Source organism: Lissotriton helveticus, chromosome 4_1, assembly GCF_964261635.1.
Source record: "Lissotriton helveticus chromosome 4_1, aLisHel1.1, whole genome shotgun sequence".
NCBI lineage: Eukaryota > Metazoa > Chordata > Amphibia > Caudata > Salamandridae > Lissotriton > Lissotriton helveticus.
Genome location: NC_136063.1, coordinates 361505825 through 361523979, shown reverse-complemented (window position 1 = coordinate 361523979; position 18155 = coordinate 361505825). Strand labels below are relative to the sequence as shown.

The 18155-nt window shown below is 42.7% G+C and overlaps 1 protein-coding gene across 1 annotated transcript in view; it reads left to right on the top strand.

Annotated features, from left to right (window-relative positions):
- PKHD1L1 (PKHD1 like 1) overlaps positions 1-18155 on the top strand; it is a 466042-nt gene that overhangs the window by 176245 nt on the left and 271642 nt on the right. Inside the window, exons 32-34 of the mRNA XM_078686145.1 lie at positions 3385-3555; positions 6324-6547; positions 11493-12483. Coding sequence (XP_078542271.1) covers positions 3385-3555; positions 6324-6547; positions 11493-12483 — 1386 coding nt within the window. The remainder of the gene's footprint in view (positions 1-3384; positions 3556-6323; positions 6548-11492; positions 12484-18155) is intronic.

The following is an 18155-nucleotide window of genomic DNA, read 5'->3' as shown; positions in this document are numbered from 1 at the left end:
GCATTCCCCACTTATCTTGCAGACAAACTAACCAACAACTCTAGTAGTTCTCCGCACACCCACAGTCAGGACACCATCAGACTGCAGACTAAGAAGTGTAAAAAGGTAAAAACAAAGCAGCAGTCCTTTATCATTTAGGCACCCAGTATCTAAAACCACAACCTTGCACCCATCAGGACTACCATAAAAGTGCTCTAATTTTGGAAAGAGATAAAGAAACATCTCTTTAGAGAACACTAAAAAAAGAATAAATTAACAGTCCAAAAACAAGCTACCTCTCCTATCAGCCATTGATGTTATGCTTATCTTTGACCCTGCACAGCACTCTCATGCATTTTAGCTATGTTTGCTGTAGAGAAATACCACATACATATATGACTTCACAAGTCAACTGTAATAAGCTAATACGGTTTAGTAGGTATGTGTTAGGAACTGGGATTCTTTGCAGATGTCTCACTCACTTTGTGCCCTCATTAGAACTGCTAGATGCTAGTTTTTGACTGTGATAGTGCTCTGGGACTGCTAACCACACTCCAGTGCCCACGCTCTTTTCCCTAAAGGAATGTTAAATTGGTACATCCAATTGGCAAGGTACTTTTCCCCTTAAAAGTCCCTGGTAGAAGATATGAAAGGTACCCAAAGTAAGGGCAGTAAAGGGGTCCCCAGGCCTGCAGCACTGTATTATGCCACCCTGTGTAGCCCAAGTAAATGTATGTCTGAGGGTCTGTCATTTCAGCCCTACACGAACTGCCTATCTGCTCGAGACTGACTCTACACACACACTGAATTAATATAAATAAGCTCTTTAAGGGGTTCTCCTAGTCCCAGGTGATAGAGTGCATTATATTAAAGGTATGGATGTATATGTTTATACATATATATACCTACAGTAACTCTATAAAGAAAAGTTTTGCTGTAAGTGACCGGCACTCCATAGAGTAACATGGGCTGGCTACCAAGGAAACTGGAGCTAGCCAGCTCCATTACGGAGCGACCGAATTATGTTGTGTTTGGGGGCGAATACCATGCTTTTTCACCCCGACACGGTTCTCGTGTCAAAAGTGAGCTGGCATGCACAGGGATGCCACACTACATGGGTGCCCCCCAAGGACACAAAGCTCTAGTGCCTTGACGGATTTCCCTGTGATGTTTGCAACCAAGACAAGAGTCTACCCTCCTGGGTGTGCTAGCCCTTCCCCAGGACAGAGACAAAGGCCTGTGCAGGAAGTAGGCCACACTTTCTCCCTCGCAGGAAGGCTAGTGTTTACAGCCATCTTGGTGGTGAGACTCAAAGGCTTCTCAGACCTTTATATGCAAGAGTACTTGAGCCCCACTCGAAGACAAAGCCATTCCTGCCCTTTCCAGCCTGGCAGGTGGGAACAGTAGTTATGCAGGTGGCATGCACCTCCAAAAGGCTAGCCACTCTTGTAGTGTGGGCTAGGAGGTCTGAACAACAATGTAAAATTCGGCCATGTCGGAAGACCCTAGGTTAGAGAACTCTAGGTAGGACAGTGTCGTACACCCAAAGGATGTTGTCACTACAGGAGCGGGTTAGCTGCAGGGACCAGTAACCCTTTGGCCACTGCCCCTCATGCTCCTAACGATGGATGTTAGGGCTCCCCTGACACCAAATCCTCAGTTCTGACTTTGATTCCGAGTAAAGGCACAAAGAAGATGCCATCAGCAAAGCCAGGACTTGGACTCTACTACCGTGCGAAGATGGGACACTTAAGTGTCCTGAAGAGACCATATACTGAGCCCTGGCGATGACATGTGTCCGTGGTGAAAGATTTTTGCTCTCAGGAAGAGGGACCCCAGTGGACGCCAGAAACCAAAGCAGGCCGAACTAGAATTCCAACCTGCTGGGCCTGTCGAGAGTGAGCCTGAAGAGTAGTGGTGTCCTGCAAGTCCAGAGTAGTAGCCAAACTTTCACCAAGTTTCAAACTGCTACTCCACTCATGTTGCCTTTCAGCTGCCGAAGGAACCAGGGATTACATTTGCCGCAGCCCAGGCTTTGTGATTGCCAGTCGGGTGGTTGTCCCCTTGAACGACATCTCCAGGTAGAGAACAGCTCACAGCGACTGGCTACAGAGCCATGTCAAAGTTTCAGAAGAATCAGAGACCAGTTAAAAGAGTAGCATTAGGATTCATGCATGCATTTTGTTTGTTATGGTAGAAATCTGAAACTCTGGGAAGGATCCAACCATTCTGGACATTCTTTGCACACCTCATGCCCTATTCACAAAGGTCGGTTTGGTCATTAATGTATGTTTATCGCCAGAAACAAAACATACTTCCTTAACGCCTGACAGGAAATCTTTGAAGGATTCCGACAGGGGATAATGGATGAAAGCATCTTCAGCCAAGATTTCAAGGGCGTGAAGGGAAGAGATGGCACTCCGCTTTTGGTGGGAGTTTAGGGAAATAGTTTCTCCACAAACAAATGTTTTCCCAGTGAAGAAAACACAAGACAAAAATGTACTTCTGCACAGCAGGGTTTATTGCATCTGTGCTGAAATCTACTCTATTTAGATTTCAAAATAAAGGGAATAGGAGCCTGTGGGAGATGTCGCATGACAATGCCAGTAGTGCACTAAGAAACCAGTCCTACTTCTGTGAATGTTTGAGAACTGAAATGAAAAACTTCGAAGAACGTTCAGGCAGAGATGGGAATCTACGTCCTTACTTTTATGTTTTTTAATCCCTTCCACCTCCACTTCTAATTGAAAATAAGCCTACAGACAGGCTGCAGGATGTTTTGCAGGATTTTATGATAAAAAAAACGTTTCATTCATAGTATGGATATGAGTTAAGAGCGATTTCCCCTTCATTATACATCAAGTTGGTTTTAGTCCTGTATTTATGGCCTTAGCACTCTGCTATCTTTTGAGCATGTATGTTGGGATTAAGTATAAATTAACTAGAGCAGAGTCCATTACAGATTTTCAGTGTATCCTTATACAATAAATGTGCATATAATTAATGCACTTCGAAATCATTTACAATTTCAGTAGTTAAGCTGAAAACCTGGTCTGGCAGTCAGCACTCTTTAAAAACCTGTAAAAACCCTTTAATATATAAAGTGACTAACCTGGTTTAAGCTTCACTTCCGTGGTACTGTTAGGCGGCAAGAGGGTAAGAAGACAGAGAAACTAAAGTGGGCCCAGGCAGGTCGCTTAGTTCAGTTACCGGCTGGAATTTAAATTCTTTTTTTACTACCTTAGAAGCATGATCAGACTGCTTACCTAGCAACTGGTAGATTAAATAGACAATAACTCCATCCGGCGTGTGATTATCACACCATCAGTAAATGAAGCCTTATACATGTCAATATTACTTTAATGTGGACACGTACTCCATTTTAACCTCACCATCATATTTCAGGCTCTTTTAGATACCAGTTCACATCCCCCGGCGACTACTACTACAGCAGCGGCAGTGTCGGTTATTCCAACAGCTTTTCTCTACAGGGGAAAGTCCGCGTACTTCCGGTGCCTGACAAAGAAGCTGAACTGCATCTTCTTGTTGGGGGACATGAGGCTCAGCACAATCCAGGTATTTCTGTTTTCAGAACGGTCTATCATCATCGCAAGATGTCTATTTTTAAGGTGGTGAACATTATTGCAATTGCATCTGTACATTAGGAGTGAGCTTCTTCAGGCACAGTAAATACAAATAATATAACTGTGTCTACCATCTTAGTGCACGTTTTAATGCTGTCAGATAATGCTACAATATAAAGAAATAAAAAAATGTTACGGTTCATCCTTGTTTTTTAATGTAAAAAAGGCAGGTATTATTTCTTACAGGGTTTTGTAAATAAATAAGCCGAAAATCACTTGATGCAAAACTGATTTAGAATCAGCATGAGTGACAGTATTATACTTTGTCCCCAGTAGTGCAAGGGCCTATGAGCACGCTTTGTTTGCCCCCCGGGGCACAATGGTATTACAGAAGGGGTCGCAGAGGCTTGTGCACCCCTTTCTGTAATACTGATAGTGCTGAGGCACATGTATCACCAGCGCTGTCATGATAGGGTGGTCCCTCATTTACATGGGGGGGTGGCCCTACGTAAATGATGGAATGTCTATGCCTCTGCACACGTGGTGTATTATTGATGGGGTGCAGATGCAAACAGGCCCTTAAGAGGTACCTTCACTGTGTACCACAAAAAGGTGGTGCACTGTCAGTGCCTCTCTTGAGGGCAGCCCACTTGATGACGGTTAAGTGGGTCCCATCAACTCCCAGTGATCCCCCCTACAGGTGGTTGCAGTCACTCACTACACCTGCCTACCGGGGGATCTCTTTTCCTTTAAAATGCAGGCAACATTCCGCCTAAGCCTGGTGGCAGGGCAATCATTTTATTAGGGTGCACTGTCCCTGTTTGCATCTAGCAGATGCCCTTAAAGATAAACAAGGACAATGCACCCTTTCCATAGTATGGCTCCTGGTGGAGAAAGGAATATGGGTGAATCAACTTATGAACAGTAGGAGGATACTATAGGATACAATATATTTTAAATAGCATAGTATACCATTCTTGGCTGTGGGCATATAAAAAGATTAACTGGATACTAAAGGCAATGGAATTATGTCTTGAGTAAAAAACAATAGAACGTATGACAGAATGAGTGGCATGAAGATAGCTGGGAAAGTAGCTCAGTGAGACTTATCATTTAGAGGTAACAAATGTGCTTGTTCTAGAGGCTATAAATTAGAATACCACAGAGACTTACTCATCTTTCATTATTCTAAGTTTGCTGAATTGAGAAACCAAACAAAAACCGTGTCAACCTTGTGGAATGTTTGATATATACTCATTGTCTAGGCTTTCTACTTGGAGAGGATACTTTGATCTAATTTGCATAAAAGGATGCAGTCATCTCACCCACATTAAGTGACATGGCTCATCATAGGAGCAACAAAGCTAGTTGGGCTCACCCAGAAGTCTTACTGTGAGAGATGTAGATGAATATGTCCTACAGAGACCACTGCAGTCAAAATTGCATTGAGTGTGAAAACTAATGGGTGATGTATTAGTTACCCTGCCTCACATTTGCAAGATTAAAAATAATTAAGTATAGGGAGTAAGTGGATTATGACACCTCTATCATCTCTTAACTTGTGGTCAACCTGTGTCTTCCCTGTAATCTGCAACCTTGCAGTCAAAGGGCTTTCATCAGAATCAAAGGGACCCGCCCACGCGGTGAACCTAAATCTAACAACTGAGCGTGTGTTTCGTGTATAGAAATCATACGGTTAACCTGAATGCCAAGGAATAAGAGTATACTGAAGTTTGTCAGGGAATTACCTTACGCTAACTTAGGGCATGATTTAGATCTCCGCCGATGGAATACTCTGTCAGAGACGTGACTGATATCCCGTCATCTGTATTACGATCTCCATAGGATATAATGGGATTGTAATGCAGCGGACGGAATGTCTGTATTCCACTCCTCCAAGATCTAAATTAAGCCCTGTATCATTGTTCATAGAGACTAGGAGCAGGAGGCCTCTTAACAGTCTGGAGATCCAATGAGTAATCTCTTATTTAAAGACACCTGCAATAAGTACACCTGGTGCCACCCATTAGCTTTCAGCAAAATTGAGTGCCATATTATTATCTGATATTTGCAGTGCTTACAAATGGCATTCCTGTGGTATGAAGCCATATGCAAAGCATTTTTTATTAAATAGCACCATCTGTTCTTGCCATGCATTACTGGCTGTAAAACATCTGACCACTGCAGAAGAGAAGATAGTGCTCGGAGGTCCCTAGAAAACTGGAAGTACAAGGCAATCAGCTATTCTGATTACAGGGAAAATACTGAGCATAATTGGAATACTGAAGTATCAAATTGTTAATGGTGGTGGTCTCTTTTCATGGTTAGAGGTACATTTGTATTGATGTCGCTGCTCAAACTGTAAGAAATCACATTTTTGTCTAATTTAGCCTTTAAGTGCTGCTGGCAGCATTTAGGACTTTTGGTAAACCCATGCCGCTATATGTGATGCACACGTGCAGCAATCTGAGTATTAAATCTGGGTTATTTAATAAGTAATGCCGCTCAATGATCAGTAAACCCTGCAGTTTTCATAATCAATTTATTTAAGGCTCAGAAATACAGAAATGAAACATGCTTGTCTTCTCTCTTGTTGCCCAATAACTACCACCTCTATTGAACTTATTGATTATCACCCAGGTTTGTATTTATGCACATCTCAATTATTTTAAGTGTTAGTGACTCCTCCTCCCATAAACTTTAGTTCCAGAATCCTATTCTAAGATAAATGACTAACCTTAAATGTTGTATGCTCTTCAGGACCTGTCCCTTTCCGCAGGAGAAGATCCCCTGCAGAGTGTGTAGCAGATGAACCTGTCTGCAGCCAGGTCATGAGTGCAACTTCAAGTCCACATCCCATCGTGTTCGAGTTTTCCAATTGCTACTCCGCTTCCATAACAGCAATCACTCCATCCAATGGCACCGTCTTGGATCCAATAACACTTACTGGAACCGGCTTCAGCAACATTTCATGTGCCAACAAGGTATAGGATTTCGAAATAATCCCACTTTGTTAAATGTGGGTTTAAGAAGTTAACAAATTTATCCAAGAACATAAATAGTCCCCAATTCGTATTTCATATTTTACTTTTGTTATAATGAAAAGTTGGGTCCATAAAATTGTGGTTGGTTTAACTGGCTGTTTTCCTGCAGGGATGTATAGGAGTCAAAATAATGCACATTCAGTGGAATTTCAGCAATAGTTTGAAAGCTTTGATCACATTTTCGCATGGAAATAGAAGATTTATTCAAAATGCAATTCCTGTCTACAAAGGGGAAAGTATAGGCATGGTATCGCCGTATAGAACTCAGAAACCTGTGTTTACTATGGAGAAAAATAGTTACAACAAATAACACAGGCGGTAGAATGAAAGATGTTATGGGAAAATAGAGGAGACAGTACCCGTGAAGGGGGCGGGATCAGTAAGGTTTAAGGATGAAAGCATAGGACAACAGAAACCAGATACTTTAGTCTAGGACAGCAAAGACAGTTTATTTTTTCTCAGCATTATTATAAGAAGATTTTGGAAGAAATTACAATGTGCAAGTTATTATGCATGTTCTGATTTTGTACATTATGGACCCAGGCATGGTGGGCTTCAAGACACTACTTACAGATGAATTGGTTAATGTCGGATGTAGACTTTTAAGCACGTCACACGATTTCCTTTGATGTGTGCCTGCTGGAGCTTTGCAGACAGCTGTTCGGGGCTGTGTTGAAAGCCACGCTTTTACAGCAACGTTCGGTGCAAGTTTAAACTTCAACCAATTGGTCACAGTATATATGTGAGAGACAAGTGCATTGCACAATATTACAAATAGGTTTCTTAGACATTTAACATGCCAGTTGGGGTTAGCAAATTTATCACCATGTTTGGTGGGTTTTGGTACATATGCTAAGAAAGGTTTTGCAGTATGACAGTGCCCAGAGTCATAATTGGTAAGGAATACATCAAACATTGTGGCGGGACCTCACAGAATTGTGAATTTCCCTACACCATCCATTCTCTTTTGTGAAATCGTATAGGCGGGAAAGCCTATATTTAACTTTGAGACATTATCATAAGGTCACAAATACTGCTCCAAAAAAAAGATACTGGATGAGACATCAGCAGCAGATGAAGGTAGTCACATCCAGCCATATTTAAAGCGCTACAGAGCAGTGACCTTGATACTGATTGTTGGCTGAAGTCTGGAAGAGCAATGACACAGTAAGTGAGGAAAGGTAAATGTCATTAGCACCAGTCCCTGTGAATGTGCATCTATTACACATAAACACAGGTCATTTATTGGCAACTGACCTTTGCCACTTTAACAAGTGTAAAGCTGTCAAGTGGAAAATCATCTCACAAAGACGCAAGTGCACCTGGCAGCAAGTAGTGCTTTAAAAGAAAAGGGTGGGACGCTGCTGATTTGTTCGACACCTTTAGTTTTTATTCCAAATTTACTTCACCGACACTCATAAATAAATGTATTTGGGTCGTCTAATAATGGCATACAAGCCATAACTTCCCGATAATTACCCCAGCCCTTTGTTTGTTAAACTGTAGGCTGTGGTTGGTGGTCGCATCCGAACTGACCTCCAATTTACCCATGTAAAGTGGTCAATGAGCAGCACTGAGCCATTTATGAGCACAATGTTTCTTGCCATGCAGGGATCATGAATGGCAGCTGACATTTTCTGAGAGTCATTTACTGGTCTAAATCCTAGAATCCTGCCAAATACACAGTTGTTCACCAGATAGGGTCAGTTGTTCGAAATAGGAAATTAGCTATTTTGATATGAAACTATATTTTGTTTAAAGTTTAAGGGGCTTACTATGAGTCTGGTCATCCACTGACTGCCAGGCTCTCAGGCATGGTGGTCTTACAATTGCCATATCTCGACCAGGGCCACCATGGGACCACCGCAACTGCAAAGGATCAGAGATCCCTGGCGGTGGCGCGCCGGTCTTGAGGTCACAATATGCTTGTCGGGCTGCAGCATATTACGAGTTTCCCCCACTGCCACACTTTTCATGGCAGTGCATTTCATGGCGGTGCCATGAAAAGTGTGGCAGCGAGGAAACAAAGGGGGCCCTGTGCCTTTGCGACATTGGGTGCATGGAGGGGGCACAAGTTGTGCCCTCTGAGTGCAGGTACTGATGTTGGCGTTCCCATTGAGGTGCCTGTAGGCACCACCGTGGGAACATCAAAGGACCACCTGCTAGACTGGAGAATACTTCTAATCTGGCAGGCAGTTCAAACACGGGTTTAGTTGCAGGGCTGTCCCGCTCCTGCACTGCCAAACTCATAATAATGCCCTAGGTCTTTAAAAGTGTAAGAATTCAGCTAGAGCGTTGTAAAGGTCCAAAGGCGGATCCAATGAGAGTGGAAATTTAGGAGCTCATTGGCCTGGAACACTTTTAAATACTTCGTGAGCTAAGTTTAAAGAATCAAATTTCTTCTCGGTGTAGCAGGTGTGTTTTGCTACCTTAATAGGCTGTTTATTGGGTCTTGCTTATTGAACCCAATCCGTTTTGTTTCCAGTTTAAAGTCTTTGTGATATAATCTTTCTAATTGATGCATTTCTATTTGAGATAACTGGAGATCCTTTGGGACCATTTATTTCAAGATATTTTAATTCCATAAAACATCCAGGTTGTGCTCCTAGAACATTTTCTTTCTCTATTCATGATTTGTGTATTTATGCTTTAGAAATCGAGGCCAATATGTTTTCCATGGAGACTACCAAAAGATTTTAGCTGAAACTACCTCTCTGGGCAAGGCGTAAAATTTGTGTAAAATAGCTTTAGCCTCAGTTTGCATTTCATGGGATCACTCACGATCGATTAGCCACACAAATAAAATGTCTTGTCTCAACTAGAATTTGTAACTCAAATATGATTACAGAATTTAATACTATTAGGGCCAAATTACACGTAACATATCTTTGATGTCAAGTGTGTTTTCTAAACGAGGGATCCATATTAATGTGAAGTAACATGTTATTTTCAACGGGACAAGGGTTTTTAGCCAAAGGTTCTCAATGCTGGTGTGAGACAAAATCTGGAATGGGTGATATATTGTGTACTATGCCTTCATAACTGCCCCTCCGCAGCAGGGTGTTCTTTCCCATACTCTCACTGCTGATTCCCAGGGGTTTATTATTGTTGATTGACGAGTCAAGTACAGTGCCTTGACTATGTCCAGGCACACCAGCTAGCTAGCTACAGTGGGCGCTAGATAAAAAAAGTAAAACTAATCATACTTTTAACGAGTACACTTAAGGCAGTGGACAGTTTGTGAGGCCACAGGTACAAAACATTTTTGTACCTTTATCTTTTTACAAAGGTATGTATTCGATTTCTTTTGTCTTGTTTCCTTATACAAAAGGCACATCCAATATGTCTAGCTTTGCAAATGATTTTTACATTTCCCCATTACTTTTCTAATATTTGTCTGTTGAAGGAGCTGCTAGGCCCTTGACAATATAAAAAAGTATTTAAAAGAAAAAATGTGTTTTGTTTTCAGAGCGCACACATTGCCATAGTAGGCTCTTGCGTAATGGAATTAATTTCTGTGGGAATGCGCTCCTTGCTAAAGAGCAGTGTGCAGTCACTCTCAGTGTAGTAACTCAGTGGCTGAAGTGGGCTGACCAATTGCCCCATACTGTACAGTGTAGAGTGGAAGAACAAATGTGAATGCACTACAACAGATCTATAAGAGAAATGGGTTGGTTAAGCCCCCTACCAGTATGTGTAATATGCATGTAAAATCAAAAGGTCTTCTTGGCTACACCAGACAGAAAAATTAAGAAAGAAACATTTTGTTTGCAAGCACACTCTTCCCCGTGACAATTATAAAGTGTTGTCTCCTGCCCAGTGGTTAATTTGTAAAAAGAAAAATGCCAGGGCTCTCGTTGGGAGGCAGCTGGCACCAGTCCTGTTAGCGCCGCCTAAACGCCTAAAACAGAACCAACTACTAACCATGAAAGTGGGGAGAGGATGTGACGTAATGGCCAGAGCTGCTGACTTCACCACTGGGAAACAAGGTTCAAGTCCCGGCATCAACTCAACATCCTGTGGTTCTGGGCAAATCCATTTATCTCCCTGTAATTTAATGTGTCATTAACTGGTGCTCATGAAAAGCAATGTGTTGATTATTAAGTGCCAGTGAGGAGCCCTGGAAACCACTGTCTCAAATTAAGCACTACTCCAATTTCTAATAGAGCTGAAGCGCTTTAAGAAAGCCCTGACCATCACAGTGTAAAAACTATATTAAAGAGTAATGTAAAATAACCTGACATTAGACTGTTCTGTTAATGACATTTATTAGTCTGGCTACATTAACTTTTATGAATCTTAGGTCAATCAATCCATTTTGTGGCACTGAAATTCAGGGCAGCCAGTTCTCGAGAAAATAATTTATTGTTGTTTATGGTACAGAACATCAGCGGCACACTGCTGAAATAATTCACAGTAGTCGCTTTTAAAACTCGTAAAAAAATAATGTTATATTGATGGCTCATTTTGTAGGCAGGTTTCACTTGTCAAGTGGATAAGTACACAGTCATCTTTCAATAAGATGTTTCAAGCAACCGCAGCCATATTGCAGACTGGGGTGTTCCAGATGGCCTGTTCTGTGCCACATTTTCAGGCTTACCTTTGACTGGATGTTTTCCTGTTAAATTGCTTGTTTGTAAATGTACCTTTTAGGGATACCCTGATAATTTGGTATAAATGTGTCCCTCCGGAATACACGCTGAACACTCATCGTGAAGACGTCTGCACGGGCTTGGCCGTTGTACTTTTCTGGATTTTGTATTTTCAAAGGGTTTATATCTTCCTGTGTACCTCTCTAAATCGACAAATCAGTACTGAAGAACAGTTATATGTGTGCACTATAACTCAGTGTGTTTTACATGTATTTCTTATGCATGTTTTTTAGGTAAACATTGGAAGCTATCCGTGCGTGGTACTGTCGAGCAGTGGGCACGAACTGACATGCACTGTGGACCCAGAGAACACAATGGACATTGGAATAGCAGAAATGGTCTCCCTAAATGTGCATAACCTTGGTACAGCCATCAACACCTTGAGCAGGGAGTTTGATCGACGCTTCGTCCTCCTCCCACATATGGACTCTGTGACCCCAAGCATTGGATCACTCACAGGGAAGACCAGACTGACCATCCACGGGTCAGGGTTTGCAGCTCCGCAGAGTGGGATAATGGTTACAATGGCCGGATATCCATGTGCCATTGTATCTGTGAGTTACACAGACATCGAATGTGACACCTCAAGTGCTGATGCTGAACAAAGTGTGGATCTAAAAGTCAGTGTACTTGATATCCCAGTTCAGTGCAGGGGGTCGTGCAGCTTTTCGTACTACGCCAACATCACATCAAACATATTGAGCGTTGCGCCCACCATCTTGCACAATGTATCTACTGAAATTGTGATTGAAGGCGAAGGATTTGGGTCCAGAGTTGATGACATCCTTGTGTACATTGGAGATGAGGCATTTCAGCCAACCAGCGTCACTGAAAACAACATTACTTGCCTTGTGACCCCACTTCCTGCTGGAGACTACACACTCACAGTTGTGGTGTTAAGTAAAGGCCTGGCTACAGGTACCCTCACCCTCAACAGTCCTGCGGAGGCCTCTCTCTCGCCGCACTCTGGAAGCATTATGGGCGGCACCACTTTGTTCATCACCGGGAATGGATTTGAAGCAAACAGTACTAGTGTGACCATAGGTGGTAATTTGTGTAAAGTTATATCTGTCACTCCTGGGGAAATTCAGTGTATCACACCACCACACTCTGCTGCAGAAGAAACAGTTCAAATTGTTGTTAATTCAGTTGTATACGACCCGCTGAGCTTCACTTATTCACTGAGTGATACGCCAAGCATCACGTCTGTTCTTCCTGACACAGGTATTTATATTTTTTATTTGTTCCTTTGTTTTACTTTTCATATTGAGAGAAATGCTTGTCTTAAACCTTACCACCTGGGTTGCCTTTTTTCTGCGATCTGGTGCCTTTAGTCTCATCCCTTTGACCCCCACAGCAGTAACAGAGAGTGAAACACTCTAAGGAACGCTGGAGGCATCACCCATTGCCTGTATTTAGAAAGTCCTTGCCGTGTCCAATGGCTGGATCTTCTCATTTCATGGATATTAGGTATTTAAGCAGCCTGTAGAGTTGGAGTCCCATGTAAAAGCTCACTTCAGTGTACCCTTCCGGTTGAGGTGACCAAGAGCCTGTGATTCTGGTATACGTTCTCTGCTGCCGTGCTGTGTTGAAGAGTATAACTATGTCCCTGATCTGGAACAGCCATCAAATGTTGCTCTTTGAATTTGGGCTTCACAATGATTATCATCCAGACTCAGAGCAGAAAGCTTTGTCTTTTGATTCAGAATTTCAGAACGCCTTTTGGGTAACTACCTCGTTGTAGATTGAGGTGACGACCCATTTGATAGCCTGTGTCAATATAAAAATATTAAAGGTAACAATCTTTTATTTTTGTTTCAAAAGAGTAAGTTTATAGAGCATAAAAGGGAGAAAAAAACATTGCTACAATTTATATAGCAAAGTCCAAAATTTCACATTGTAAAAAGGATAAGATGACAATGATGATATGTTAGAGAGCATCAAGTGGCAAAGAAAAAAATTTGAGTGTGTAGCTAGAAGTAAAACCTAAGAGGTAAGTCTAAAAACATAAATTAGTACAAAGCTAGAACATGTATGGCAAAAGAAGATATGTCAATAAATCAAAAATAACAGTCAGAGAGAGTTCAACGAGGTTGGGCAACTTCCTGTATGTAAGAAGGGGGAGCACAATATTTCATTGCACAATCGTCTAAAAACTGCGTGATAGGGGATCAAATTGTAGGCGTTTTTTGCCAAGGGACATAGAAAATACAAAAGTTGTGTCCAGGCTATGGTTATGACAAACAGAATACCACCAAGCTAGGTACCAATCACAATATAACATTGGGAGAGGACATAAATGTGTGACATGTGTTGCTCATCCATTCCTATTCCATCTCCCTTCTTAAAGGCATATACGATAGCGTGCACAGGTAGCCGCTATGTGTGGTTACAGCAGGTGCGAACAGCTGTGACACTATTAGTGTATTACGATTCAGCCTTGTGAAAGCACAAAGCAGGACACTCTACGTCTCATTGCTTTAGTTCCAATCCAAATTCTGCATACTGGTGGGGCTGAATTTAAGAAAAAAAATGCAATAATGTTGGCCCATTTATGCGTAAATGAGAAAAAATTGTACTGAAATGGGTCATTTTAAATTGTTTTGTTTTCTTCAAAACCTTTAGATTACAAAATGTTATACTATACTGATATTGATTCTTGCAAAATAAGAGTAATGTAATGTATTGTCATGTTAATGAAATTACAATACTTTTAATTGAACTAATCAATTGTGGAAGAAAAACACTGTGCGTACAAGTTAACATTTAAATTGTACATGGTTCAGCCCTGGTATAAAAAAATAAGCAAGTCAGTCAAAGAAGCCAGTTTTCATCCAAGCGCTGATGATGACATCAGCAAAAGGAACAAGTAATGGACGGGATTGGGAACAATGCAAACATTCACCCCAGTCATAAGGACCTGGGTTTAATCCATCGTTCTTTTTCCCACTATGCCACCCCAGTTTAGACCCAGCCAAATGCAAATCAGTCTTGACCCTGTTCCTCATGAGAAAAGTCCAGCCCAAACTGCCAAGCCAGGTCCACCTGGACTGGAAACAAGCATCCTATGACTGGTTTTGCTCTTTCAGCACTCATCAGCCAGGATAGCTTGACTCCAGTGGCATGGAGAGCATGGGACCCACGTCTGGGCATACCCGTCCCACTCGGGGTGACAAATGCAAAAACAACAATTAATGGACAGAATGCAGAACAACCTCATACATTCACCCCAGTACAGAGATCTGGGCCTAAATTGATTGTTTTTTTGCTCACCATGCCACCCCAGTTTAGACCCAGCCATATGCAATTCAGTATTGACCCTGTTCCTCATGAGAACAGTACAGCCCAAACTGCCAAGCCAGGTCCTCCTTAGACTGAAAATAAGCATCCTGGGATTGGTTTCGGGGCATCGCCCCCCCATCATGAAATCACGACATCAGCATGTAACTTTTGTTTTAAATATGGCAGTGTACTGTTTTCTTCCCTTCACACAATGCAGGACAGCTATTTCCCATGCTCTGCTCCGCTGTGAAAAAATAGTAATTAAACCCAGGTCCTTGTGACTGGGGTGAGTGTTTGCAGTGTTCCCCATTCCATCCATTACTTGTTCCTTTTGCTGATGTCATCATCAGTGCTCGCATGAAAAATGGCTTCTTTGACTTATGCATGCGCTCATACAACTCCAAAGGTGAGTCTGTGCTGTCTAATTTAGGCCTTGTATTTACATATACATATAAAGTCCAAGTCTTTTAACTCTATGAAGCAATTCATTGATACAAGAAGCACAAGACCATTCACAGACTTGATTGGTAAACAGGCAGGTTTTTAGAGATGTCCTAAATTCAAGCAGATTATTCCACAGCTTTGTGCCTTGGGTAATGATGGCCATTGCACTCCATTTCATATATTTGGGTTGTGGTTACAAAATATTGTGATCTTCGAAAGGGATGGAAGATGCTTTATAAACATTTTTGTGAGAAACTGTGGTCCTGCTTCATGAAAAATGGTATGCACAATGGGGAGTAACAAAGTGTCCTGCAGCCTCTGCGCAGCAGGTGGCCCTCAGCCCTCCAGGAGATCCACTCCTTTCAATGGGGCTCTCAGCCCGAGGCCAATGAATATCTGTGAGATATGGGAGACTCACTGGCCCTCATCCCATTCTGGAGGGAGGTTCACTGTTTTATGTTTTGTGCTTATACATGATTCAGATTGCACACCCTCCAGCCCTCATTCTTATGCGTAACCAAGAGTAAAGCTGGCATTCATGAAAGATGAGTGCTTCAGGGTAAAGCGCACATGTTACATGTAGGGCTCATCAAGTAAAATTCCGCTTGACCAACTTTCTTGCGCCTACTTTCATTTAGTGTTACGATTTTGTAGAAAGTCAAGTTTTGGTAATTCAGAAGATATGGCTTTGTTTTAGATTCTGAGGTTTTTGCCCTGCCCACCCCAGACATGTTCTCTTGCATACATGAAATGGGGCATGGCGCTGAGTGGCTTGGCACAGCACATGACTGCACTTTCACTACAAAATAGCTTTTGCGTGTGAAAGGTAATCCGTCACTCCTATCGGCACCGCATTGCAACATTGAGTGTTGCGCAAGCACCAGCTAAAACCCCCTTGTAAATGTGGTCTAAAGCGTGGCCCATTTCATACTGGCGTAAAGGGATTGCTACTTATATCTAGGATCCCATTTCGTCGACGACATATGCTATCCAGGTACTAGTAGAATAATGCAACTTGATATTAAAGCAAGTAAAGATGGAAAAAAGCGAGATAATTACATGCAGAGTATGATCACCTGTGATGGGCTACAAAACACCATATGAATGCTGTTAGTTTACTGTAGCTGGAGCGAGAGGCTATAAGATCTCTCGGTTATGGAGTGGGATTTGTACAATGAGTTTGGTCCCTTTCTAATAAAATGGTGGAAATACCCAGATGCCAGTTAAGACTATTCTGCCATCAGTTTGGGATATGATTGTCATTTTTTTCTTGCCAATAGAAACATGTTGCTGAATGTAGTTGACCTTTTAGGCAGGCTCGGACCGGCCCCACAGGGCACCAGGCGTTTCCAGGTAGGCATTCTGGATGCTGTGATCATGGAAAGGGCTCCTTCGAGATGTCTGTCCTGGACTACTCTGCCAGGCAGTCTTGGCCTGGGTGAGGGGAGGCTTGTAATTTTACTTAGATACAGCTAGACTTCTGTGAAAAAATACCTAATGCGAAGCAGTTACAGAGTCACAGCAGACAAAATGAATAAGTGCAAATAAACTATACACGATGCACCTGTTGGATCCTTCATTTGTACTGGTGCCACACTGTTCCAGTTGTCTGTCATGAATACTGTATCCTTCTGACATTCCTTGCTTGCACAAGGGACATGCCAAAGCAGCCTGCTCACTGTAGCAGCCTCTTCCTTGGACTGAGCCAGGCTGAATGGCTGCAGACTTGGAAGTGAGTGCAATTGCTTTAGCTGGCCTATCCCACCTGGGACCATATGATACATATTGCTCATTTTCCTTGTTTGCGCTGGGCACATCTTTTAAAAGATGCACCCGATGCAAATAAGTAAAATGCGCCATATCAGGATGAATGCACTGCCTCCAGGGAAGTTGCGAACTTGTGCTGACCTATGGGCAGCGCATTCTTGTGAAAAACGGAGCGGCTGCTCACTTTTAAGGGGGATTAGAGATCCCCCTGCGGGTGCGTGCCGTTTGTGACTGCACCTGCCTGCAAGGGGATGTCTGGGGGCTCAATGGGACCCCCTTTCCCCGCTCCAGAGGGCTGCCATTAGGGGTACACTGACAGTGCACCACCTTTTCAGTGCACCTCGTGACAATTCTTTGCTCTGTGCCAGCATCTGTAATACGGAATGGGGGGAGCATGCAGGCTGTGCAAATACCACTCCGAATCATGGCTGCATCTCCTGTGCTGCTGCCCAGCACTAGCAGCCCCCAGGAGGTCCCTTTTGAAACCCTTGTTCCTAAAATGGGGCGCCAGGACGTGTTGGGAGGCCTCGGCCTTGTGCTTTACATCTACTGACATTCAAGCACTTGCTAGGTTTGGAAAATTTGTGAGACTTTTGGACAAGCTTTTATTACCCCCCTTGGTTGCCATGCTTCCTCCCCCTCCCCCTCAAAGACTCATTACAGACTTTTTCCGTCCCTTGGCCCAGTACCCTCTGTATTAACTATTTTATCCGGCCAAGTATAGCAAAACGTTCACATAGGCAACCATAATACTGCTTCTCAATAAGCATATTGGCCACTCAGCCTTGTAAATTGCTTTTTAGCCTTGTTCTTATTTGATAAATGTGCTAAAAACTAAATTTTATATTCATGCAAAAGTAGACTTTGTACAGCAATAGTTTTAAGTAACTGTGCTAAACTAATAAAAACTTGAAACTTGAAACTTAATACGGAATGGGTGCAGAGGCAAAGGAATTTCTAAATTTGCTGGGGCCATCCTCCCATGCAAATGAGGGAATGCCCTCTGATGATATCACTGGCGCTTAATGTGTGCCAGCGCCATATGTATGACAGAAGGGGCCCGTTGCCCCCGGGGCACTTCTGTAATAAGGCCCCTAGTTGCTGAGTCCTGGTTCGGACATTTTGCTGAGGTTGCAGCTGCCAGTGCACTGCAAACAATAAAGCAGCTCTCTTTCCCCCCACCATGCCCTGCCCCAAGTCCACCAAACTGACAGGTGAGATTAAGCATAGGTCTCGGCAGCCAGTTCAGGCGCTGACTGTGGAGAAGGGAGACCAGGCGGCATATCACTAGCTCAGATATTGTCAGATATTGTTACTGACATGCAGGTTGATTTGATGTTGGTTCTTGGTTATTACACATTTCCTCCCTCTTCAGGAACCAGTTCATCAAACTACCTGAACAG